Genomic DNA, 27,541 nt, shown 5'->3' with positions numbered 1-27,541 from the left:
CTAGTCCCATCACAGCTTTAGAATGAACCCAGTGAATCCTGATAAATCCTATTGACGTCTTACGCAGTGGCTCTCCATTCTATGGAAGGGAAAATTTGTTTTTCAAGGGACACAAAATCACGTAACATAAAAATAAAAAGTAATACAGTTGACTATTTGTCAGTGTGCAGACTGCAGTTTAAAGGGAATCTGTCATCAGAAATAAGACTAATAAACCACTACCAGTATGTTGTCAAGCAGCTTAACACATTCCTGATCATGTTTCTTTACTGGCTAAGCGTGGTTTTATCATCCAGAAAATCAACTTTGAAGTGAGATGTAAACTGGTTGTATAAAGTCAAGGAGGCAGAGAGTTTAACATTGAAGTTAAACTGTCCCCACCTCCTCCCCTGACTAGTAATGTTTCTGGGAGCAGGACCATTAATTACATTCTGAAGCGAGGAGAGCTTGACTTCAGTGGTAAATTTTCTACCTTCTTGACTTTATTACAACCAATTTACATCTCACTTCAAAATAGATTTTGTGGATGATGCCACCACACTGGACAATGAAGGAAACAATCTCAAAGGTGTTCAGCAGCATGACAACATAATAGTAGTGGTTTAGTACGTCAATATCTGCTGACAGGATCCCTTTAACTCCTTCTTATCTGCTCCATCAGCAGAGTTAAGGGCAAATGGGGGCTTAGTACATTTAGTACTTTGTTATCTTCAAGCCACAAAGAATATTTAACAATGTCAATAACAGAAATGTATTCCTTGGGTCTAATAAAGTAACTGAACATGAGACATACAATGGAGACACATAGCCACTTCTATGATTTGCAGCATTTTACTGGATTCCTGCACTCTGTATAATCCAACATTTGTATATTTCCATATTATAAAAGATTCATAAATGCTTATTTCTAGAGACTGCATTATTCATCCATTGTTATCTCTAAGATAGTTGTAAAAAGCATCTACACATAGGATAGTCCTGCTACTTGTCATGTGACTATAATATGGCTTGTTTGGTTGGCAGCCTTGTTCCTGGGGAACAAGGCTCGTCTGTGGCCGGTTTCCACCCAAACCACCTACAAGGTTTGATATTGCCCTGTAGAGATGATAAATAGAAGGACTTCCATACTTACTTATACATACTCAACAAACAGTCTCAAGACTGGGGTTTCTAGGGCCCAGGAGAAAAAAATGTGAGGGTCCAACCTCCTTTGTAGCTTTTAAATTAGTTTACCTATTGCAAGCCCATTATTGTATTTTATTGAAAAGCTTATAACTGTATGCAAGATATGCTGAAATACTACCTTAATGAAATGGCATCAAGGATCCAGTAACATTTGTACATAATCTAGTAACAGTTGAAGTTTTGAAATTAAGGACCTTTGGAGGACCTGCAAAGGTCCTGTAATGGCTCTTGTATACATGGCACGTTTATCCATGAACTTCAGCCATTAGCAGACTTTCTCCATATGCTAATGGTTCCTTTATGCTATTTTAGTAAGGTGGTAAGCTTATCCTAAAATGTAACGCTTACTTTAGACATCTGTTTGGATGCTTTTGTAGATTGCTGTTTTACAATTTAACTGATTATAAACATGTTCTGAATAAACCCAAATTATACCTGATTGATGAGGATCTCCATTTTAACTCTTGCAGTTCAGTAAAATTTTGATGTCCAATTTTTTCAGCCACCATATCAGAACTAAGTCTACCACCGAACATGTCCTTAGCATTTTCACACTCCACAGGGTCCTTTAAAAGAAAAGCAACACACATGACACTAGAAGCCAGCAGGGGGCATAAAACTGAGAATCACGAGGAAAATATATTCATATCATAATATGATATAATTCATTAATATTCCAGCAGCAAATCAGCACAGATAAACATATAACATTCTCTGTCAAACACATCCTGCATAAAGCATAATGTAATTCATGAGCTAGATCAGTCAGTGCAAATCTGAAATCTGCTGTCATGCCACATGAATGTGGTCATGTGTACTTCTGGATAGCATACTAAACCATGGCTGCAATAAAAGTTGTACCATTGAATGACAGTGTGTATGCTCATACAACCAATCCATCCATTAGTGAGAGCACAACCCCAGTTCTTGCAATCAGAGAGTCGGATCCACAACAATCAGTTTGTTATCCCCTATCCAGTGCTACAGTAAACCTAACCATGAATTATATACTGACAATCTTTTCTGAGACTACATGTACTATGTGACAAATTACTTAAAGAGGACCTGTCAGCCTAAAAGCTGCTTACTAATGTTTACTAGCTTTAAAAGAGAGTTCCGATAAAGCTAGCAGTTTAACACTACTTCATCTGGGGTAGCGATAGGAGCTGCTTACTAAAGTGCGTTTATTTAGGGTGACAGGTCCTCTTTAAAGAAAATCTCCTATCAAAATCCAGCCTAATAAAATGGGGACACTTACTTATAGATCCAGGCACCATGACTTTGCTGATCTTATCATATTTGTTAGTCGGAAGGGCTTACCAGAGCTGTTTCAATGAGCAGAATATGTCTCAACCTCCCTATGCTCTCTTAATCCGACTGTGTAAGGCTACATCCATACTGCGGTTGCCCGCAGTGCCGGGGAGAGGAGGAGGGGGAGAGCGCCGCTCACCTCCGCCCCTCTCCACAGGAATATACGGCGCGCAGCCTATCTTTCTACGGGGTACAGAGTGGTACCCCATGCGCCCATTGCCGTCTATGGGGGACGTATATTGGCCATATATACGTCCCTCATACGGCAGTGTGAATGTAGCCTAACACTGGACAGCACTGCAGGGTTCCACCGTAATTAGCATAATTATAAAAGTTGATTTTAGAAGGAAGGAGGCCATGGATAACAAATATAAGACAATTTCCACAGTCGCAGAGCCTGGATCTATGAGTAAGTGTCCCTGGCTTATCCATGCTTGATTTTGATGGTAGATTTCCTTTAAAGCCGCAGTAAACACTATTTTATTTATATTATAATTTAATTTGATTGCTGTATGGCAGCATTATTTTGGTGTGCTAGGCAACCAACCAGTTGCCGCAGCCATAACAGAAGCCGGACATTTAGGGTGATGCCATCATTATCTATTAAGATAAACAGGTTTTAAGCAGCCAAACGCATGGTAAACGGTCATAAACGGATGCGTTTTTAAAAGGGACTAAAAACGCCATGTGTGGCATCACCCTTAGCCGCCAGCCAGCAGTATCAGAGTGGCTACCACTTTGCAAAATGGAGACTACAAGTAGCATTTATTTCTTTCTCCCCCAATGACTCAGGCCAAGGGGTTTTCTAAATAAGCTGGAAACCTCTTTGAGGAACTGTATGAAGAAGGGATAAAAATAACAACTAAGGTCCCCAACAATTGAGAAGAACGAAAGGATGGTGAAATTGGATTTCATTTATGCACTTACACAGCACTAGTTAACCATTTGTAATACATTATATTAGTGCATTCATCAGCAGCAGAATTTTCCTCTGTAACAGAGATAATGCTGCAGCATTTTTATGAGACCGATCACATATTGTCCTTTCATAAAATATGATCAACAGCAACACATTGTACACTGCTTACCACTGCAGATCCATCCAGAGCTTTCAGAGACGACAGATGAAAGATAACAAACAATCGATAGTTGTCATGTTTCACGGATATTGGATTACTGTACAAGTCCAAGATCACAAGGTTGTTTAAACCCTAATAAGATATGACACATGTAAGATTAGGGGGGACACATCACTAGATAATGTAACATCTAAATCACCTAAAATGTAACATTTTAAAAAGACCCAAAACAAAATTTTTCTCTGTGTTGTGGCTCTATTCTAATCTTCCTTTCAGAAGTGTAGGAATACTTTGGCAATAGGATGCTAACAGTGAGGGCGCTTTCACACGATGTGTTGCCTTTTTTTTTAATGCGTTTTGATGCATTCTAAAGGCTTCAGCCTCGATCACATGCAGAGGTTACATTGCATTTTAGCAGATGCAGTGGAAACGCAATGTAACCTTAGCATGTGATCATGGCTGAAGCCTATGCATTGCGTCAGAAACGCATCAAAAAATGTGACGCAACGCATCGTGTGAAAGCGCCCTCAGGCCGGTGGCACACATGGCGTTTTGAACCCATTTTGGGCCGTTTTTAAGCAGTCCGTTAAAAAACGCATCCATTTTTGACCGTTCTTACCAATTATCTTCTTTAAAACGGGTCAAAAACAGATGCAATTTCAAAAAGCGCATACAGAGTTCCTTCTCGTCGGACACTCCGGATCGGGGAACGCGCAGGACCGGGTAAATAAATGTGCCCCAACGTGTGACCACAGCCTCAGGGACGTGTCCAATTGGTTCCCCCAGAATCACATTTTGTTGGGACGCACCCCTTTGACAGGTGTGAATAGAAGATCCATTTTTGTCATTGGATTGGGGCTCTTTGGGCCTAAAAGAAGATATAGCACTGGAGACAAATCTACATATAGTGCACAAGAATCTTTATATCATTTCAGTCACAAAACATATAATCAAATGGAATTATTTCTGAATATTTGTAAATTAATGGCTGAAAAATAGGTGATGGGGGGAAAGGGGTGACCTGTTTTTTTTTTTTTGGGGGGGGGGGAGGGGGGGAACACCAGTGTAGACTTTGGTATTATGGAAGGTCATTCCAATTAACTTTTTATATTTGGGCATTTAAAACACTTCCCGTTCCTTAAACAACTTATTATACCGATGCCCCCACTTTCAACTACATTAAACTTTTAAGGCATAATATATATATATATATATATATATATATATATATATATATATTACACACACACACACATACACTTTATACAAACATAGTGTAAATTTTTACCTTTAGCTGGTAGATTTCTTGGTTGCTACATATTTGGTTATTGCTCAGGTACAGTTCTATCAATGAGTGGCTTCTCTGCAGTCCTGCCAGCGAGTTGATGTGATTGCTCTCGGCAGATAAAAAGTGAAGATGAGACAGACTGTCAATAACTTCTCTGTCAAAACTTGTAAGCTGGTTGTGGTTAATGCTGAGGTGCCGAAGCTTCACTAGTTTTGAGAGACCTAGAAAATAGATGTGCAACAAGATGTGGGTAAAGTTATTTTATAACTTATTACACAAAAATACTCTTTACATTTCTTAAAACGATGTAGTCTTTTCTAAGAGGAATATTCCATACAAAGAATGTGGCATAAAAGCCACACAATTGTCATCTTAGTCAAGCTCCTTTGTTAAGTTCATCTGCAAAAAATGGCTTTAGACTCGCTGAGACATTTTGCAAGAGAAATGCACCAAATTCTGCTACACTTTGGGGCTTATTTATTAAGGGTCGCGGATCACACTTACATCAGACTGTTCACGGTTTTCCATAATTGCGCAGTTTTGAAAGGTATTTAACAGGGGTTTGCGCTGGGATCTGTCACATGCAATCGGATTGTGGCGCAGCTGCGCTGGCTTCCATGCGACAGAAATCGTCAGACAGGTAAGTAAATGTGCCCCTTTATATCACATTCTAGTTGCACTGGTTTATAAATTTGTCCCTGCGTTCCAGCAGCTTCAATGACTTAGATTCTTACATTGATTCTTTCCTCATAGTAAATCATAAAGTAGATTATAGTAGATCATCTTCAAAGGAGACCTAACTTTAAAACTTAAAGGGAACCTGTCACTACATTTTTCACAAATACAGCTAGTGGTTCCAATAGAGTACTAGTAACTAATTGCCACCATTCTTTTAGTTTTCCTCAGATCCCTATACAATCAACTTTATAACCTTGCCTTGCATATAGTCATATCTAGAGCGTGTCAGAGGGGGGTGGCCTCATCAGGCTAAATTCAGCAGCTCCTTCCCATTCCTTCTCAGCATTCCGCAAGTAATGTCATGTTACCAGGGTGACATCATCTAAGGTACTTTAGCCTCCTAGCATTAGCAAACTGTACCCCATGTATGTATCTGATCACATAAAGTCACAGCATACCTCCATGGAGTCATGAGGAGGAGAAGAAGTCCATGCAGGCATGCTGAATTGAGCCTGAGGAGGCCACACCCCCTCTTACTCACTCTACATTTGGCTATCTGCAAGGTAAGTTGAAGGGAGGGAAAACATTTTTTAGCTAAATGAGGAGTGTCACTTTGTTAATAGGGCTCTATGGAAATCGGCCATTAGCTGTATTTGTAAAAAAAATTGTGGAGACAGCTTCCCTTTAAGGGAGTTGTTTCTAAACTCATTACCTATCCAAAAGTGCCGCACGAAAGATGGAGTGCTCAGCTATCTGCAACATACAGGCAGGCATTGACGCAGAACATATGTGTGACCATTGATCCATTCATATAATGGCACCAAGAATCCTATTCTCCTGACTGGTGAGGGTCTCATTGGTCAGGCCTCATTTAAGCAGATAGTTATCAAGCATGATAAACCAGGAACACTTACTTATAGACCCAGGCACCTTAACTGTGATAATCTTCTTATATTTGTTATTGATGGACACCTTCCTTCTAAAGTAAACTATGGTAATATGCCTGAAGGGCTCCTGGGGGTGTTACCAGAGCCGCTGTGTACTGTATCTTTACAGGCTGTTACACTGTGCAAGAGCACTCCCCCGCCCAATGTATGAGATCTCATCAGGGTGAGGGGTAAGTGCCGATGAACCAGAGGGGGAAGGTGAGACAGTGTAAAAGCCTGTGAAGGGCGAACAGCACAGAGTGGCTCTGGTAACGCAACCTAGAGCTATTCTGTCTCATTAGCATCATTTTAGATGTTGATGTTAGAAGAAAGGATAGCCATGGATAGCAAATATAAGAAGATCTGTGAGTAAGTGACCCTGGTTTATCATTCTTGATAGAATTTGTTTCCTTTCATTGCTTACATCTATTATACTACCACACATTAGTATGAGTGATAATATACAGATTATTATTTAGGACCAGGGGTCAGAATACCTTCTAGTTTTGTAATGCAATTTCCATCCAGACATAACTCTTCTATCTTCACACAGTTTTCTAGACCTTCAATTCTGGATAGATAATTGTTACTAAAAGATGCCCATCGTAGGTTCTCCAGCTTCTCTAAATTCGTAATTCTGGAGAGATTTTGTCCATTAACATTTAGAGATGTGATCTGAAAGACAATGTAGAATTTATAAACAACAAAATTATTTGTGCATTGCGAAATTATTCTATTGGGTGAAAAAGAACTAAAATCCAGTTGTTTTGGAGACAATTCTAAAATGTGCCCTTCCTAATATGTGCAGAGCTGAACACTATGGTAATCACATAAGATACATCTTTCTCCCAGCCATATTGGTACTGCTGGATGAAATGAAACCTGACAAGCAAGCTCTTAACCTTTCGTTGTGGGAACATTACATGATTTCACATGATCAGTCATATTGCAGCTTGGTGAAACTTTTACCTTGGGGAATTGTGTTTTGAGACTGCAGATTATGTCATTTCATGTTTCTCAGAAATTTAATGAATCATATATGTATCTACTGTGCAATGGAAAAAATTGCAGTGTGTAAAAGGCATTAAACAATGTTAAGGGACAGAGTCATCAGCTTTTACCCCGTTAAAAACTACTACCCCCCTCAGGTAGGGTATGAAATGTTCTTTTTTTAGAATTTTCTCTTTTCAGTGAAATCTCACCCATATACCTTTAAAAAAAAATTCCTCCAAAGTCATGCAAAACTGAGCAGAGAAGATTCATAGTTGACCTGAGATGAGCCAAGTTTAGAGGCTGCAGTGTTAGAAACCCCTGTACTTGGTTCTATAGCACCTAGAAACATGCTTTTGTCATATAAAAGATAATAATGTCATCTTTCAGATCGCGTCAGGCTTGTGGTTTTGTGAGCTACGGAACTGGAGATACTGATCGTTTAAGACATATGTATTTGAAGATAGGGAAAATACAAAACGCGCAAGAAGTGTGTAAAAATTGTTAAAAAGACCTAAAAATGTATTCAGTCCTGATTAAAAAGATAAACATAATGGCCACAAAGGTAAGAAAGGTGACCCTATTTGGTCCATCTTAAATTACGAATGTTACATATTACATATGTGGATACTGGACCACGCCTTATACCGTAGTTGCTTTACCCTCTGTTCCATCAACACTTACCCCCTCCCTCTGCCTGATGTAATCTCACTGCAGCAGAGCAAGATTCAGCACACAGTGGGAGGAGGAAGTGTAACAGTGTCACAGCCTGTGAAGCTACAGCACAGCAGGGGTTCTGGTAATGCCCCCTAGACCCCTTCTGGCTCATGAGTAATAATTTTAAAAATTGAGTTTAGAAGAAATTAAGCCATGGAAAGCAAATATTAAAATATTAAAGAAAACCGAGTAAGGTGCTAGGCGTCCACTGGTAGTACACCTCATTTCACTGCCACTACCACTAACAATCAGACACTTATGGCTTAAATCGTAGAACAACCCTATAACTCTACCCACAAAATGTTATCCATATAGTGGTAAAATAAGTAGAATTGTGGCTGTGACCTTTCACAGGTTAGGACCCTTTAACACACATACAAGATTCCAATGCAATATTGAAATGCCTTGTGCCAATATTTTCTATAAATATTTCTTTTGCTTTTAGGAATCACGAGCACATTGAATATAACGCCTGTATGCTCGTGTTTTTCTTACCATATGATACCAGCTGTTATTAAATTCAGCATATGGATCCAGGCAGTTCTTGCTAATTTGAGAAATGATCTGAGCAGAAGGTAGGAGACTAAGGCAACGTGGTCTAACATTGTCTGTTCTTGCGCTGATCTGTAGCATTGCCTGCAAAACAGCATAATCCTTATTACATCACTGAGCAGCTTGGTTACATGTATTTTCAAAAAGGAAGCATACATAAACCTCTGAGTTTATTCACTATATACTGCAGAATACCGGTAAATGTAAGAAACTCGTTACATGAAAATGGCCATGGTATACTGGAAAGCTCCAAGGTTACAGTAATATAAGTGACCCATCTGCAGGCAACATGTTATAGAGCAGGAGGAGCTGTGCAGATGTACATATTGTCCTATCTGCAGGCAGCATGTTCTAGAAAAGGAGAGGCTGAGCAGATTTGTACATAATGTCCTATGTTATAGAGCGAGAGTAGCTGAGCAGATTGTACAGTGACCTATCTGAAAGCAGCATGTTATAGAGCAGAAGGAGCTGTGCAGATTGTTCATTGTGTCCTATCTGCAGGCAGTGTGTTATAGAGCAGAAGGAACTATGCAGATTGTACATAGTGCCTATGTGCAGATAGTATGTTGTAGAGAAGGACGAGCTGAGCAGATTGTACATAATGTTCTATCTGCAGGCAGCATATTATAGAGCAGGGGACACTAAGCAGATTGTATAAAGTGTCCTATCTGCAGGCAGCATGTTATAGAGCAGGAGGAGCTGTGCAGATGTACATTGTGTCCTATCTGTAGGCAGTATGTTATAGAGCAGTGATGGCGAACCTTTTGGAGACAGAGTGCCCAAGCTACAACCAAAATCTACTTGTAAGTCGCAAAGTGCCAACATGACAATTTAAGCAGTAACTTATTGATCCCTGCTGTACCACAGGTTTTAATCGTATTGGTGTCCTGAGTTCAGCAATAGAATAGAAAGATGGAGAAATTTGGATTGTAGCTTCCTTCCAGGGTCCCCTGAAGAGGAAGAATCAGGGGACCCAGAGCAGGAGCTCCATTGACAATCCATCTCTATCCACACTTTCCCGCTCCTCCTGTAGTCCTGGCAGCCAAGGACGTTGCTTTAAAATAGTTCTAAGCATGGTGCGTCCTGGGCTGTATTGGATCACAGGAGAAAGCCTTGAGTCCTAACTGGAAAACTCTGTGTTGGGGTGAAGGTGAGAAAACCTATTTAATAAGACTAACATAATATACAAAATATATTTTTTCTTTATATAACCAAAAAATGTATATTTATTAAGCACAATGACTTATTGCATAAAATAAAAATGAAGGTTGTAACCTGTGTGACCCGGGCTCCAGCAGAAAATCTTGATGATTCAGAAAACTCTTCTTTGGTGACCAGTAATCCGTCTAAATGTGTCAGCGACTTCAATCTTCCGATGGCTGCCATCCGCACTAAAGCTGGCTTAGAAAGGACAACCATGTCAGCTAATGGCTTCTATCATATGTAACTTTTTATTGTACTTTCTGATGGTCTTGCAGTTAAGTGAACATAATGAGAATGTTTATTACACATAAGCACAGAAGTAACATCACATTGTGTTGCCTCTCGGGGGCCTTAAGAAACTAGGTCATGTATTCAAGATGCTTCATTCAGAACTCATGAAAGGGGCGACTGCAATTGTTAGTCTCGGCTAAATGATGACATCCTTATTAAAGTCAGAAGAGAAAAAAAAAAAAGATGTTCAATCTTGGATTTTGTACAATACGGATGCTAGAGGAGCTCATAATAAAGACTGCAACAAAAAAAATCTACTGTTGCTCAGGCCATTAGACTCCAAAATACACTAAATTTGTCTGACAACAGTCATAGGGGTGAAACCGAGTAATTGAATTTTTGTTGAAAGACCAATGAGGTCTTCCTTGTTGCACAGGTATAACAATAGTGTTTTAGTATATCCATCAAGTAAGAGCTTTTCAATCCCAGCTAGGTCATAAATATGAGGCAATTATAATCTAGGGTGATTGAGGTTACATGTTATAAACTTGACGGCATCTACCGTAATGGAGTATTGTCAGAGCCCTGGTATATGGAGGTGTAATTACACGGAACATATTCTGTATAATAAACCTATTAAGGGCAATGCTGTAATGTTTCTACACTCTCTGCTCCTTGTATCAATCAGCATTAAGGATATTCAGAACAGGGGCTAATGTATATTTTTCATATGGATAACACATGAGGGTATATACTGTATAATTATAGAGGTTTTCTAATCACATGATCAACCCAAGACCATCTATTCTCTACGACACTGGCGAAGATGCTATGCTTAGCCATAAAAAGTGAAAAGTGTGGTGGTAATTGGGGGAGGGGGGGGGCACAGGACCCACAATCTGGTGGGAATCCCAGTAGGCAGACCCCTGCAGTAGTCCCCTTATGTAGACAGAGATCACACTAAAGGGAATAGATAATCAGTTTAGACCATAATAAACAGATAGTGTTAAGTATGGTTTCTAAATATATGTGTAACTATACCTTTCTGTTTGTGGTGAGTAGCAGCAGTAATGTGAAAAATAAACTTTTTTTTTCCGGTTTGCAGCTCCTGTAGGTGCTCTGGATGGTATTCAGTCTGAAGAGCTTTCTGCTCTTTGCAATGAACTATTCCAAGCCACTCCCCTCTGCTCTGAGTGACTGCTGTAATTATCCAACCAAAATCCTGATACAGCTCCTATTGATAGCAGAGGGGCTGTGTAACATTGCATTGCAGAGAGCAGAAAGCTCTTCAGGCAGATAGAACAGCCCAGAACCCTTACAAGAGCTGTAGACCTGGATTATAACTTCTCTTTTCACAGTCCTGTCACTACTAACAACCACACATAAAGGTATGATTACAAAGATCTCCAGGGCAGCTATCTAACACTGTCTGCAGCTTTGTATGGTCAACACTGCTGACAGATTCCCTAAGTACAACCTGTATTAACACAGGATAACTCACGCAATGTTTTAAGTTGAAGCTGCTTCTGTAATGCTGACTGACCTTCTGCCAAGGGTTGTGGGCGACATTCAGCGTGACGAGGTGTGCTGCATGTCTGCGCAAAACATTTACTTCATTCATCGTCTTGGTTAATTGATTCCAGCTCACATCTAAGTGCTTCAGCTTCCCCATGGCTTTTAAACCTTCCAGACTTATCACACGGTTATGGCTGGCATCCAGGTATTCTAAATTGGGCTGAAATAATTGTTCAGAGACAGAGTAATGTTTTCTCTAAAAGCACACAAACACAATTACAGCTACTATCAGGGCATAGAGTTCCTGCACTTTGCCAAAAGCTTCTGAATAGGTGGACACGTACGGATGTGGGAGATTTCTACAAATCACATTATTACATGGTAAATAATCTTACCAGGCACGAGACATCTTCCAGACTTGTAAATTCATTAAAACTTATTATAAGCTTCCGAAGCGCGTGAAGTTTTGACATTTCTTTTAGCTTACTTAAACTGTTGCCGTGTAAGTTTAAGACCTGGGCACAAAGAAAAAATGTACAATTAAATTGTAAGCAAAATCTAAACCAGCGATATTCAAGTCAAGCACCAAACACATTTCTCTGTGTGCTTATTATAGCCATAAACAATTCGATTCCATGTATCCTTCCAAGACTAAAATACTACACTTGTAATTTGGAACAAACAAATTAAAGGATTGGACTATCATTTTAGCCATTTTATTACCAATTGTAACAAAATAAAAAAAAATAATTCCACATAGTCTTCAATAGAAGCGTTTTCATGGCAACAGACTACACACAACCTTACATGTAGTCTGATCCAGGTTACTGTCTTCTGTCTACATGTAGGATGGGACTACACTGTGGTTTATTGTAGTGAGATACACAGACATCTATTAAAGATTTAAAGTTTTAAAGGAGGTTAAGTGCAAAATGCATTTTTCTATTTGCATACAAACTGTACATATATTATTACATAGATGGTCATTTCCAACCTTATGGTTTACGAATTAAAGGAAATCTACCATAAAAATCAAACACGATAAAATGGGGACACTTATAGATCCAGGGACTGTGACTGTGGTAACCTTATATTATTATCCATGGCCTACTTCCTTTTAAAATCAACTTTAAAAATTACACTAATGAGCCAGGGCACTCTGAAGGCGTTAACAGTTCCCCTCATGCCTTTGCTTCACAGGCTGTTACACTGTCTCCCTGTGATCTCCCAGAACTTACCAATCAATCTGCCTGATGTAATTTCACAGTGTCAACACGCAGTGGGAGGGGGGAGCGCTCATACACACTGTAAGAGCCTATAAAAATACAGCACGGTGGGCCTCCGGTAACACTCCCTCATAAACCCTTTTGGCTCAATAGAATAAATTTAAAAGTTGAATTTAAAAGGAAGGAGGCCATGGATACATTTTTTGGCCACAGTCTCTGTGCCTGGATCTATGTGCGGGGGTTCCTGGTGTATCATGCTTGATTTTGATGGTAGATTTGCTTTCACATTTATTCCACCAGGAGAGTAAGTTCTCAGACCTGTCCATGCTACTGGGTTTTCAGCAGTCCTTTAAGCTGATCCAGAAGTCCCATAAAAGTTCTGTGCTCCATGACTTCTATGCTGCTTCTGAAACTTGAAACTCACTTTGGTATGGATGAGGTCCTCTGGCCTGTAAAAGGGGTCCTCAACTATTGGACCTCTCTTTGATCATACATTTACTCTATCCCGTGGATAAGAGCTAAATATGAATCTTAACATGACCCCTTTATATCTTCTTACCAAAATGAAAACAGAAGTGTTGCTCTACGTGCACGGACTATGTGGTGTTTCTCACAGCTGTTGAGGTATATACAAAGCATTGACACACAGTATGTACAGTACTAACTTACCCTCCTTCTATCCCCTCTTTCTATATATTGCATAGTGTTTCCAAATAAAAAGTTATTGTTTATTTGCTTTTATTAAAATGCAAAGGATTATCAGCTATTGATATGACAGTTCTGAATCAATGCAGCACATAAGCGTTCCCAATATCACCAGCGACAAAACACAGAAGCAAAAATCACAGGGAGCCCAGAAATACAAACATACACATCCCCAGTCAAAGGAATAATATGAATATACACTTCTGAATATTCTTTTATCAGTCTCCTTTATTATTCGGGCAACTGAGCTTTGCAATACTCACTGTTATTTGGTTGTACTTATTGGATTTTGCAATGGAAAGAATTGTCTCTTCATCCAGTGTAATTATTTTGGGTTTGGGTTTAATAATTGGTTCCATTGAAATTACATCTTCATCCAATTTAATTTCATCTGGGAACTCTGCAGATGTAATACTGGAAAGACTACACGGCATATTGGATTTACCCTGCCAATAGAAAAAGTATAAAGTGTCTGGCATAAAATAATGGATATGGACATTTCATGATGTTAAAGTTATTTCACATTTCAGAAATACATTTATAAGTCAGCAGCTACGAAAGGTACAAAAAGAGACATGTGTCATAGCAAAAACAATTCATCTGTAATTATTTAATCAAAAATGCATAGTATATACACATCAACAAAAGACAAAGAACAAAAACAATTTAAAAAGGGTAAAAATATACCCTGCAATAATTTGGATTGATTTCCATGTGTCTAGCAGTTTATGTATATTAGTATATATGAGTGCCAGTCCTTCCCTTCGTTGTATCAGCTAGGTCACATACAAAAGAAGAAAACTGTAAACTTTCTTCAAGAATCAGTGAATTTTTGGGAGAAAGATTGTAAAGCTCGTTGCAATATTGACAAAAAATGAGTTTTTGTGAATAAAATTCAAAACTACAATATGCAGAGCAAACGATACCTGAGTAATGTATTCATACTCCACAATGTACTCTGGTAGGACCAGTTCACTGTCAAACATAAACCACTCACATCGTCGGAGGCTGCAGTCACATCTCGCATGATCCTGGGAGGGAAACATTTCTGGAAAAAAGAAAGACAAGACAAGAAAGCCGATATTTACAAAGAGGACAAATGTACTGAAGATTCTAAGAAACAATGCAATAGTGACAAGCTCTCAGATCCATTATTTATTTATTATAATTTATTCATAGAGCACCATTAATTCCATGGTGCTGTACAATCAGTAAGGGGGTCACATACATTACATTTAGACAAGAACAAATGCAAATACAAAACTACAGTGATCAGGGAATAAAGGGAAGGAGGACCCTGCCCGTGAGGTCTCACAATCAATTTGGGAGGCGAGGGGGCAGAGCAGCGCAGTTATTGTGTGTTGTAGGCGATCCTGAACAGGTGGGTTTTCAAGTTACGTTTGAAGGTTTGGAAAGTGGGGACAGTCTGACACATTTAGGTAGAGAGTATGGGAGATGCACGGGAGAAGTCCTGGATACGGCTGTGAGAAGAGTGGATGGTGATAGAGTGAAGATGATGAGTTCAGAGATATAAGAAGGGGGCAGGTTGTGGGCATCTTTTTATATCATGGTTAGTATTTTAAATTGAATTCACTGGGTAACCAGTGGAAAGAGGAGAGACAGGGGAGAAGAGGGTAGACAGATGGATCAGCCGGGCAGCAGAATTAAGAATGGATTGCAGGGGTGTTAGAGAGTTAGCTGAGAGACCATAGAGAAGAATAATGCAATAGGTTAAGCAAGAGATGAAAAGGGCATGGACAAGAAGTTTTGTAGAGTCTAAATTGAGGAAGGGTCAGATGTGAGAGATGTTCTTGAGGTGAAGGCAGCAGGTTGTATGACTCCAAGTGCGGAGCCATGAATTGTGACAGATAGGTCTGGTGGGACGGATGTGTTAGGTGGAGGAAAGATTATGCGGCTCATTTACCAAAGGTCCGAATCTCGAACTTTTGTCGGGTTTCCCGACAATTTCCGATGTGCGTCGCATTTCCCCGGGATTTTGGCACACGCGATCGGATTTTGGCGCTTCGGCGTCGGCTTTCACGCGACAGAAATCTGGGGGCCTGGCCGTCGGACAACCCGTCGGATTCGGAAAAACCGCAGAATTTTAAAAAGAATTTGTGACGCAAGATCAGCACTCACTGTGAAGGTGAACTCCGCCGGACCTCGGCGCAGCAGCGATACCTGGTGGATATCGGGCGCACGGACCTTAGTGAATCCCGGCAGACCCAAATTCTTCGTCAGAGAACGCGCCGCTGGATCGCGACTGGACCGGGTAAGTAAATGTGCCCCAATGAGTTCTGTTTTGTCCATGTTAAGTTTAAAAAAAAACGGGAGAAGAAGTAGGATATGGCTGATAGGCAGTATGGGATTCTAGAGAGGAGATATCTGGACTACAAATATAGATCTAAGTGTCATCTGCATAGGGGTGGTAGTGAAAGTTATGGGATTTAATTAGTTGTCCTAGGCCAGAGGTGTAGATGGAGAAGAATAGCAGTCCCAGGACAGAGCCTTCGAAGACGTCACCAGAGAGGGGGTGAAGAGCTAGTATAAGGGTGTGAAACACTGAACGTCCAGTTGAAGAGGTATATGGAGGTCAAGGGCCAGGTTGGTGATTCCATAGAACATAGTGTCAGCAGCAGGAAAGAATGGTCAACAGTGTCTAAGGACAGATCAAAAAGGAGGACAGCAGTGGTGTTTTGGCTTTATATACAGGCTAGTGTGTGAAACATCCCCCACTGGGGCCTAGCCTTTTCTTGGGGCCTGGAGACAGCCAGGGCCCGCAGTACCGGAGCCAGGGCCCGCAGTACCGGAGTGGCTGGCGGTTGTGGCCTAGGTACGCTAGTGTCACGGTGCTTGGTATGGGGAACGGAGGGCTGTCCTACAGCCTGGCAGGTCTCCAGCAGGTGGTGTGTGCAAGAAATGATGAGGTAGAGGCTGCTATAGCGGTTCTCCCTGGGGCAACCCTTTGGGGTCTGGAGTATGAGTCCCTGTGTAGTGGACAGGGTGCCCGTGATGGTGACAGCCGTACTAGCAGCGATCAGACGGAGGCAGACGTTGTACAAAAGTAACTAACAGTTCATTATTGGAACCGACAGGAATAATAGATAAGTGCCAAACAAATCTTGACAAGGGTAACAGACTGGGGGTGCACTTGGAGAGGGAACCACAGGGATTGATCACCAGCCTGGATACGAGGGCAGGCTGGGAGGTAGCTGTGTCCTAGTAGGATGCTTCAGCTTGTCCTGGGTTACTTCAGATATCACCCTTGAAGGTAGGATGATACCCCTTTACTTTCACTAACTCCTCAGAGCTCTACTCTCTCTCTCTGCTTGATCTGACTGCTTGGTCTGACCACTCTCTCTTACTACTCTGTCTCACTACTCTCTCTAGAACTTTCTTGACCAGGGGTTTTATTACTCCCACTGGTCAGGTGGTGGTTACTCCTCCAATTGCATCCCAGCTTACAAGACAATATTAGAACAGATGTGATTGGCTGATAGAAAGACATCACATTAAACAATTAACTCCTGCCTTACCAGGCAGGATCTACCGCTGCAGGGTTCCCCGTGTTGTGTAGTGACCTGCTATGGGGTTGATCAGATCAGAATCGGCAGGGGTGTTGCATGTGTATCTTGTAATTTATTCACTTACACTTCTATTCTGAATCCAGTGGGTGATCTTAGGTCATAACCCAGCAGAGGGTATTGAGTCCCCTAAAATATCTCTGTGATCACATTCTCAAAGTGTAACTGTACAGTTTATATAGTTTTTCCTATAGGTGCGATAGATGAAAACTAACATTTTTTAGCTGTTTCTCTGCTAATTCTCTGTTTTCTGCCTCCCGTAGCCTCTATACCTTCTGCCAAGCATTTTGGTTGCTAAGAACAACCTGTAGAGTGAAAGTCTAAGGATTGTAGGGTCAGGAAAGGGCGAGGGGGTTGTGACTATGTAGTGTGCTCCAACTTCTCTGCTCAGTGATTACGGGAAACAGCTCCACCATCTCTGCTAGTGATGGGCCTGCTCTTTATAGTAAGCTGGATCATTAGGGGGTGAGCCACCCATCTCCACTCCACTTTTAATCCACAATATAACATTTAACCCACTGTATATGCTAGGTCTCCTCCGCACCCCGTGCTGGGATAAGGAGAGTGATAGCAATAGCTGAAAAGCCTGGCTGACACATCCATCTTAGCAGGTAGTGTGTATAGGAGTCATAAGACTGTATTCGATTATAGGTCTATCTTTGTAACTGTGCATTTATGTATATGTGAGTGTGTGTAATAATCTATGTGTATAGGTCACTATAATGTATGTTAGTATGGAGGTGATTATGTAAAACTGTCATTAAATGTATCTGTCAGGTTAGGGTCACATCTGTGATGTACAGCAGCAACACTATGGAGATGATTTGGCCTGAGATTGTGGGCTGGGCTGATGGAGGGTCATGAAATCTCTAACTGTCTATGACCAATCTTCCTTCCAGGACCTTAAGCTTGTATTCATGGATACTATCCATAGGCATTTCTGAAACAGGAGGCTTCACTTTACATTTCAAGAAAGAGCTGCAGAATTGTTAATAGATGTATATTGGTAAATTACCTAACTTATTGGTCCTAACATTTACACACATTACACGAGAACATGAGGTAAACCCCTTTAAAGGGAACCTGTCCTGGCGATTTGGGACACGAAACCACCCATAGGCCCTTAAGGACCATCATAACAACCTATAGTTGGTTTAGGGTCCCTAATCAACCTGACAGGTCCTCTGTAATTACATCACAAAGCCCCATTATGACATCACAATAAGAATACTTTAAACTTTAGGATGAACTTCCAGCCACTTCTCAAGGAATAACCACACAGGATCGGAATGGTCCCCCAGAAAACCTGAAAATCCTCCATTGGTTCCAGGTTCTAAGACTTCCTCAAAAATCCAAAAGAGGTTCGGCCCATTTGGAAGAAACATCACAATGCCCACAATGACATCACAATGCTCCTTTCTAACATCACATTGTCCATTATGACATCACAATGCCCCATTACCACCAAACAAATAACACAATACTCATCATAGTGGTCTAGGTCATTCTTAAAAAATAAATTAGTTGTAGATTCTAGAAGTCACCCGGTAAAGTTCCTGTCATCACTTTGTGGATGGAAAGTGTTTTAATGCATTTTTATTATAATTAATGCTGAAAAAACTTACCATCATCTGAACAACACAGAGTGCTGCTGTTCAATTTCAGAGGTCTGAAGACTGAATTAGCATCGGGATAATAAGTAGAATTAATAGGCAGAAATTCTTGTGCTTGAACACTATTTCCAAGGAACACTTTAGAAATGATAAGTTTACCTGAGGCAACAAAATGAAATAATTGGTGAAATATTTTAAAATAAATCATCATGGAGAAATCTTAAAAAGGTCTAGAAACTTGGAATCTCTTCACCCAGTATTTTATACCATGAGCAAGTTTCCCCTTCAGCCGCTTTCAGGTCTCCCTCCAACCTGAGGAGTGTTGCCAGAGGACCTCTGTGCTGCAGCTTCAGGTTACAGCCACAGGCTATTACACTGACTCCCCCTTCCCTTGATCACTCAGCACTTCCCCCTCCCTCTGCCTGCTGTGATCTAACTGCAGCAGAGGAAGTTTTAGCAAACAGTGGGAAGTGCTCCTGCACAGTGTAACAGCCTGTGAATCTGTAGCAAGGATGGGCTCTGGTAACGCCTCCATCTCGATTTTAGATCCATCAAAGTAAATCTACCATAAAAATCAAGCATGGATAAACCAGGGACATATACTCATAGATCCAGGCACTGCGGCTATGTTAATCTTTCTATATTTGTTATCCATGACATTCTTCTTTCTAAAATCAACTTTTAAAATTATGCTAATGAGTGTAAAGGACTCGGGGGAGGAGGGGAGGGGGTGTTACCAGAGTTCCTCCTTGCTGAAGCTATACTGGCTGTAACACTGTAAAGCAGCACTCTTCCCATCCCATTTTCATCATTTTAGCTTCTTTCCAGTTTCCCTCTGTACACAGAGAATCGTGGGGCCAGCAGGAGGTCCTCCAAAAATAATTCGACCCTGTCTAATTCTCCCTCTTCCAACAGTCCCAAGTAAGTATCAAAATATGACTGAAAGCCGCATCTTTTAAGTTGCTTGGAACTGCAGGAAGATTCTTCGAGTCCTGTCTGGTGTGCTGGGGCAATGGCCGGGTGCCCACAAAAAGGGCTCTGAGTGCTGCCTCTGGCACCCGTGCCACAGGTTTGCCACCAATGTCCTAGATAATAAAAATGAATGGTATTTGTTACCTGGAGTTCTGGCCTATGAAAACATTGTAGATATTCTACAATATTCTTTAGCTCACATCTAAGTTTACACTGACTCTCTATGATATGGGATAAATAAATAAGCCCTGAGTCTCATGGTAAAATATAGTGTTTTATAATGTGGAAGCCATGTGCTGAGGAGTTCACAGAAACTGCATTGACCGACTATAACGCATAGTGCCACGATTTACTAAGATCGTGCACCCGATGTCCTGCATGTGTCGCTTCCCCGCTCAGGTCCGACAGAGTTCACCATCTTTTTGCATCTAAGTGCTAGGGCTCGTGTCACAATTTAAAAAGTTAAATCCTGCGCTCAGTCAGAATCAGTCGGACTATCTGCCGGCACGACCCCTAATTTGTGTCGCATGGAGACCAGCGCAGCTGCACCATATAAGGGTCTAGTGCGTCACAATCCCAGCGCACACACTTTTTAAATACCCGTGCAAGCCGATTTAGCCCTAAAAATAGTGCACAGTCTGACAAAAGTGCACAGCGCAACCATTAGTAGATGAGCCCCATTATTTTCAATGAATGTGTGAAAGTCTTTATAAAGGTTGCATACTGTCCAAGCTGTGAAGTATGGTTGGAGTACATTTATGGATAATATTGCATTATGAAGATTGGAAATGACAGCATATATTTTTGGTGTAGAGGAAATGCTGAAAGTATTATTAACATGTTCATTGAGCCACGTAGTTGTGTCAACCTCAACTTGTCCCACGATTATCCCTAAGTGGTTACATGGAATGTGATTCATTTGTCAGGCCAATCTCAACACCGGGTTTTCTATGTCATCCATCATTTCGTGTATCATTTATATCTTCTTGTAATTAGTTTACCGTGTTTAAAGACTTCTGGATCATAATGATTTGTCTCCTGGTTTGTTTCTTGCTCCAGTTTAGAAGTCTCATGAAATCCCAAACTGTTGGAGAGGAGAACAGCGTCTTCTTGTTCCTGATCATAGAACTGTGGAAAACACATCATGACATGGTGGAGATGAAGACAATTGTGAATGAAACATATTATGGTTGAGGCAAGACAATGAGTAGGCCACAATTTCTGCAGTTTTTTTTCCCGCTAATTACATTAATAAACTTTCATGCATTGCTCTACTGCTTCACGTCTAAGACAAAATAAATGATCAGCTCTCATCCAGAAGATGGGATCCGAGTGACAGTTCTCACTGAGAAAACTGATCCGAAATTAGAGCCCATGTAAGTTCAGGTGATCTATTTTCCTGTCAATGATTTTATATGAAAAGTAGGATCAGATTTCTGCACAACAGAGGGAAAAAATCCAAAAGAAAATGTTAGGAAATGTTCCTTCACGACTTAGGGTGGCGGCACACATGACGTTTTGAACCCGTTTTTAGGCTGTTTTTAAGCTGTCCGTTAAAAAAACATATGCGTTTTTGACCTTTTTTTCCCAATTATCACCCGCGTGTTCTGCACGTGCTTTTGACGTGCAGAACTTGCATTGCACTCTGACCCAATGTAATCAATGGGCTTTTTCAGACTTGCATTATTTTTCACCACACAAGTCTATGGAGACGCATCAAAAACGCATAGCACTGAGACACATGCAAGTGCAATGCGTTTTTCATGCATCAATTGCCATAGAAAAGATAGAGCTCAATGCAGGGAAATTGCATTGAAAATGCGCATGAAAAACTGAGACACTGAACAAACTGACTGAAAACTGATTGAACTCTGATGCAAAATGTCAGTTTTTCACTGACCAAACCCTGATCGCTCCCTGATCAGACTCTGACGTGATCTACAACGCGAGTGTGGAAGGGGCCTTACTCTTTTATTCAGGATTGTATTGGCCCATAGCAGGGGTTTAGGTGAATCCCAGGTGTGTCCCTCCTGCAGGCTGTGCAGTTTCATGAATTTGTGAATGGGGTCAGGTAATATTTTCATGTATTTGAATAATAAGTCACCAGAATGAATATCACTAGTGGGCCCAAGTACCCAGTGGGACGTTGCTTGCATCCAGCTCTGATCCTTCCTTTGGCTTAAATAAACATACAGGAGAGTGGTTCCCATAAAGTGGCCATGCATTAAGTCTATCTAAATATTCAACGGTCGTGAAATGATGGCACTGGAGATACAAGCAAATACAAAATGTCCAAGGCTGTTGCCTGCTAGCAAATCTGTCCCGACAAACTTGGTTCATACACGAGCACGAATTACCCGATTATCAGTTCAGTTCACTTATTCTAGGTTCGGTCTTGTTAGTCCTGCCCATATATGGAGCGAGTCTGTCGTGGCCAACAAGTCGGGTAAGTCAGCTGCTCCCTCCCCCTCATTGGTTCCACTAAATTGTTTGGTTCTACTGTGCTACTCTTCCAACCACCCTTCAAGCGAACCTGTCAGCGCGACCACCCATCAGACCTTATGGACCAGTGGTTTAGTGTCCCAAATCACTCAAACCATTCCCCAACACCAAACCTTTTCTACACTCCAGTAACTGCACCACTAGTGTGCCATGAAAATGTAATAATGTATAGTAATGTAATAGACTGAATTGTAATACAGCTATGTACAACTTTTTTACCTGGGAACTTTTTGAGACCTTAAATCCTTCTTCAAGAATTTGAAGTAGATTGTTCTTTTTAGCAGATAGGATGGGGTCAATGGTATAAAAAAGATATTCCAGCAGTTTCTTGCAGTTTCTGCCAGGAAAAGGAATTTGGCAAAATAAATGTAAATTATCTAGTTATTAAAGTGTACGCACATTGGTGAAGATCTAGCATATGGTCATATCATATCACACTGCTACCAGAGAAACTACCACCTACATTTCACTGGCAGATTTCATTCATGGGTCTTATATTAAAGGGTAAAAACACAGGTTTAGGTTCCATTTAAGCAGGACGAGGACTTTATAGTATTGAAAAAAAATGGCAAGGTAGGAGTGTTCTTGCACATTTTGATCAATACCTGTTTTCACTGAAAAAAAACTCATCACATTATAAGCTGAATTTGTCAGTGCCGAAATGTATGGCCATGGTCTATCTGTGGATCACGGGCCAACCATGGTGCCAAGGACAAGGCTCCTTCAATGATACAGGGAATGCCACCTGCCCCACAGAACAGTAGCATTGACGCTTGGATCTCTTCCCCCAGCATTGTGGTCAATCCGTGAAATCCTGCCACAGATTCTCGGACCGACGGATTCTCGGCCCTTAGGTTGTGGGCATAGTAGGGTTGCACTGATACAAGAATTTGTCAATGCCAGCGCGATACTTTGCCACAAAAAAAAAAAATTATAAAATGAATACATTTTTGTGTTCCGACTTTTGCATTGCAAATGTTGATTTCTGCACTGGTATCTGCAGGAATAAGTGACTAATTGGTTACTTGCTGCAGGTGGTAAAATCTGCAACAAAAAGGCGACTATTTTTTTCCGTAATGTGTGTAGGCATAAATCCCACAAACTACATTGCATCTGTATTTTGCAGTGCAGAAATACCATGCAGCAAATCCACAATTATTAAGCAAAATATATGCAAGATACCCTTCAGGGACTGTGTATGCGTTGCATGGCAAGATTTAGTTTTTTGAACATATCCTTTTAACAGTTTATTAAATGTTAAATTTTAAAAAAAAAATCTGTATTTTAAATTTTGTCCTAGTAACATTTATATAAAATGTATAGTTAATTTTGTGTTTTATACATTATTATTAAAATGTAATTATATTAATTATTTGCTTCATAAAAAAGTGATAGGCATAGATCTCTTAGAAGATCTCTATATACCAGAGCATTGAGCCTGTGTAGCAGTGTAGCTCTATGGAAGCTCTAGTGCAGCTATTAGGCATCATTCACACTGCCGGCCGTATATATTCACAAGCTTGGGGCCATATATATACATCCTCATAGACGGCAATAGGCACCCGGCGGAAGTACGGTGCTACACACGTGTGGCACCGTAGCAAACTGTACACGGAAAAAAGATAGAAGACGTTCTATCTTTTCCCAATCGTACGCCCATGCATCCCTATGAAGTGGGGAGGGGCGAGCAGCGCTCAACACTCCTCCTCTCCAGCGCCTGCCGTGTGCCCGCACAGCCGTGCACACAATAATGTGAATGTAGCCTTAGATAAAGTCCTTCTATTGTCAAGTGGTAAGTCTATAGCTTAGTGGTTAAGCCGTCACTATAAAACTATTGCCTGAAAGAGATTCAAGAACAGGTCCAAATCCTGTTGGACCAAAAACTAATTAAATAAAAAACATTTAAGGATATCTACTATAAAAATCAAACAAGATAAACCAGGAGCACTTACTCCATAGATTTAGGCACTATGGGGGTCATTTACTAAGGGCCTGAATCGCGTTTTGCTGACGGGTTATCCAAAAATTTCCCAAATTTGCAACAATTTTCCCTGAATTGCCTCGGATTGTGGCGTATTGGCGCCGGGATCCACGCAACAGAAATGGGGGGGGGGGGGGGGGGCGTGGCCATACGGAAACCCAACGGATTCGGAAAAACCGTATCGCTTACCTGCACCCACGATAGGACGGTGAACTCCAGTGCATTCTGATGAACTTCAGCGCAGCAGCTACACCTGGTGGACGTCGGAGGAACTACCTTAGTGAATCCCGGCCGGACCCGAATCCTCCGCAGAGAACGCGCCGCTGGATCGCGAATGGACCGGGTATGTAAATCTGCCCCAGTGACTCTGGTAATCTTATATTTGTTACCATGGCTTCCTTCCTTCTAAAAATCATCTTTTAAAATGATCCTAATGAGCCAAAGGGTGTTGCCAGAGCACCTCCATGCTGCAGATTCATAGGCACTTACACTGTGCAGTTACACTTCCCTCACCCTCTGTGTGCTGAAACCTCCTCTGCTGCAGTGAGGCTACATCAGGAAGGTAGGAGTGAAGTGCTAAGGGAGCAGGGGTAGAGAGACAGTGTAACAGCCTGTAAAGCTACAGCATGGATAGGCTCTGGTAAAACCCCCGGGAACCCCGCAGACTCATTAGAAAGAATGTAAAAGTTGATTATAGGAGGAAGGAGGCCATGAATAACAAATATAAGAAGATTACCGCAGTCACGGTGCCTGGATCTATGAGTAAGTGTCCCTTGTTTATCATGCTTGATTATGATGATAGATTTAGAAACCTTGGGTGGGATATTTAGTTCATTTCAAACGCCAGTCTTAAAATTTCCCACTCCGCAGCTCTCCTGCCCAGATCTACTAGGAGGCTCCAGCCTCTTACTAAATCTGGGAGACATCTATGCCAGGTAGACGTGTTTAGACTAGCTCAGACCTGGAATAGATTTCAGCTATAGTCTCCCATGTATTTCTGGCAGAGTGTATAGTAAATGCGGAAGGCCAGGACAGAAAAGCCCCAGAACTGGTGGGGATGGGGAGATTTATATGCCCTCTCCGCCAGAAAACTGATGGAGAAGGCCTAGTAAATCTCCTCTCTCTCGTCAGGGCAAACCCTCAGAGATGTAGAAATAACATATATGGATAGGTGGCAGCCCCACACATCTGCTCAGAGGATTCCCTTGAGAAGTGAAGAAGAAGTGGAGGACTCAACAATGTTACACTCAACAGCTGCTACATTGGGAATCTCTGGAACAGCATAGTCACACAGTTATGAAAATGACAGGACCCTGGTACTGAACCATTCTGATCTTTCCTCTATGAATCATGCAACTCTAGGACAAAGTGAGTGAATTTGCAGCAGAATGAATGAAGGACATGATAAACAGCCTATCATGTCCTTCATATAATCTATAAACTATATAATCCAAATATCAGTCCCAAATGAAAATGTAAACCAAACTTATTAAGAAGACAACAAACAGGGTTGCACGTTCCCTACTTGTCACTGCAATGAATGTGATGACATCAGAGCATGAAACCTACGTTGTGGCAGTGCCGTCTTCGTTGTCAAGGTAATCTTCAAGTCTTTCCTCAAACCTGAATCGCAGAATCCGATTGTGTACTCTGACTATCCGATTTATTTTCACTCCAGTGATGCCGAATGTTTTAAAGTTTGATGCACAGAAGCGTGATAAAATCAGATCATAACACGACTTGAACCTGAAATAATTAAATGGAGAATGTCAGATTTAAGGAGACCAGACCTAGAGAAGAGGAAACAAAGGACAAACCATTGTACGAATGTGACACAAACGCAATGGCTGTAAGCGACAGGAATAGGTGTGTGTGGATAGAAACTGTGAAGCACAAAGTGTTGCCTCCCCTTATACAATAAGATTAAGTGATTTATTGCTATATAATCTAGTAAAAACAATGGAAAAGTCAAGTCTATTATATATTTCTACAACTTTTTCTTTTCCCTATAATCACATATACCAAACAAAGTGGTCAAGTGGTCTGGCCTACATTACGCAATTAAATCCTTTGTCTACATTAAAGGAAATCTACGATTTTATTTGATGCATTATACCTTGAGAATGCTGCAGCTACACTGATGCAGGATCATATCTTAGTAAATCCCAGAGCTAAGTGGTTTTGCTGAAAAAACAATTATAACATTCAGGACCTTGGGAAAGCTGGGTCAGCATGGCTGTCTTGATCAACACTGAGCTTGTAATTACAAATGAAGGTTAGTCAAGCATGACTAAGCATGACTAATCAACCTGATCTGGATCGCTCATACACAGCAGCTGGGGATGGTGCAGCAATTGAATATTCTGTCTGGCAGGGAGAACAGTGATTGCATCATCATCTCCTGCAGAGAAAAAATCATATGCTAGGAGAAGGGTGGAAGCAAGCGCTGAAAGAGCCATAGAAGTGACAGAGGTTCATAATCATAATGTTACATCTGCAAAACCACTCAGCACACAGATGAAAAAAGATAAGGACTCTGCATCAGTGTAGCTACAGCATTCTCAAGGTATGTTTGCTTCATAATGCATCAAATCAAATGGTAGGTTTGCTTTAAGTGTCTACATTTTGACCCATAATGCATCCTTCTGTCAGACTATATAGATAGAAATATTCCCGTAATTATCTACAGTACTTAGAACAAAATCTGTCATGAAGTGAGCTTACCATGAATCTGATGGAGTGCCTTCTTCAAAGCGAACGTTCCCTACGGTTTCAAGCTCTGTCTGTAAGAACTGGGCCAAAAGATCAAAGCTTTGTTCTGTCCTCACAACTTCTTTCTCATATACAGTAGTTATCCTAATACATTAACAGGATAGAAGAAAAATAGACACAAGCAGATTAACTTTTATCTAAAACTTCTTTGACGCCCTCTGTATAGATAAGTGTATACTGTATGTTTGGATGCAGATCTGGCAACTAAATAGTGAATTGAACTAGTTGTAAGCAGTATATACAGTGCACATTATAGTAAGCACCTTTAGTAATAACTTTAAGGTTTACTAACCAAGATAAAATATTACATACATTCCTGCATATGTAGTATATTCCAAACAGAATTCAAGATTTCTACCACTTTCCTCAGCTAGTGCTCCCCCTCTACTATAGTTTTAAACTGTATGGGCATCCTGAGATGCCAATACAGTTCAAACCACATGAAGCTGATACACTTTGCTATTCCGCATTTCCATAAAGCAGCTGTTTTTTTTGTCCTTGTAGGACCTTC

The 27,541-nt window shown here is 40.8% G+C and overlaps 1 protein-coding gene across 1 annotated transcript in view; it reads right to left on the bottom strand.

Moving 5' to 3' along the window:
• Window positions 1-27,541, bottom strand: part of LRRC9 (leucine rich repeat containing 9) — a 70,731-nt gene that overhangs the window by 18,660 nt on the left and 24,530 nt on the right. Inside the window, exons 10-24 of the mRNA XM_072115797.1 lie at window positions 26,983-27,114; window positions 25,828-26,004; window positions 22,497-22,614; window positions 20,777-20,903; window positions 18,816-18,962; window positions 14,533-14,654; window positions 13,870-14,052; window positions 12,071-12,190; window positions 11,704-11,895; window positions 10,002-10,127; window positions 8,670-8,810; window positions 6,965-7,142; window positions 4,864-5,084; window positions 3,585-3,707; window positions 1,621-1,751 (exon numbers count right to left, since the gene is read on the bottom strand). Of these exons, the coding sequence (XP_071971898.1) occupies window positions 1,621-1,751; window positions 3,585-3,707; window positions 4,864-5,084; window positions 6,965-7,142; window positions 8,670-8,810; window positions 10,002-10,127; window positions 11,704-11,895; window positions 12,071-12,190; window positions 13,870-14,052; window positions 14,533-14,654; window positions 18,816-18,962; window positions 20,777-20,903; window positions 22,497-22,614; window positions 25,828-26,004; window positions 26,983-27,114 (2,238 nt within the window). The remainder of the gene's footprint in view (window positions 1-1,620; window positions 1,752-3,584; window positions 3,708-4,863; window positions 5,085-6,964; window positions 7,143-8,669; window positions 8,811-10,001; window positions 10,128-11,703; window positions 11,896-12,070; window positions 12,191-13,869; window positions 14,053-14,532; window positions 14,655-18,815; window positions 18,963-20,776; window positions 20,904-22,496; window positions 22,615-25,827; window positions 26,005-26,982; window positions 27,115-27,541) is intronic.

This window comes from Engystomops pustulosus, chromosome 7 (genome assembly GCF_040894005.1).
Source record: "Engystomops pustulosus chromosome 7, aEngPut4.maternal, whole genome shotgun sequence".
Taxonomy (NCBI): Eukaryota; Metazoa; Chordata; class Amphibia; order Anura; family Leptodactylidae; genus Engystomops; species Engystomops pustulosus.
The sequence above is the reverse complement of the archived record's forward strand: the minus strand, read 5'-3'. Positions and strand labels throughout refer to the sequence as shown.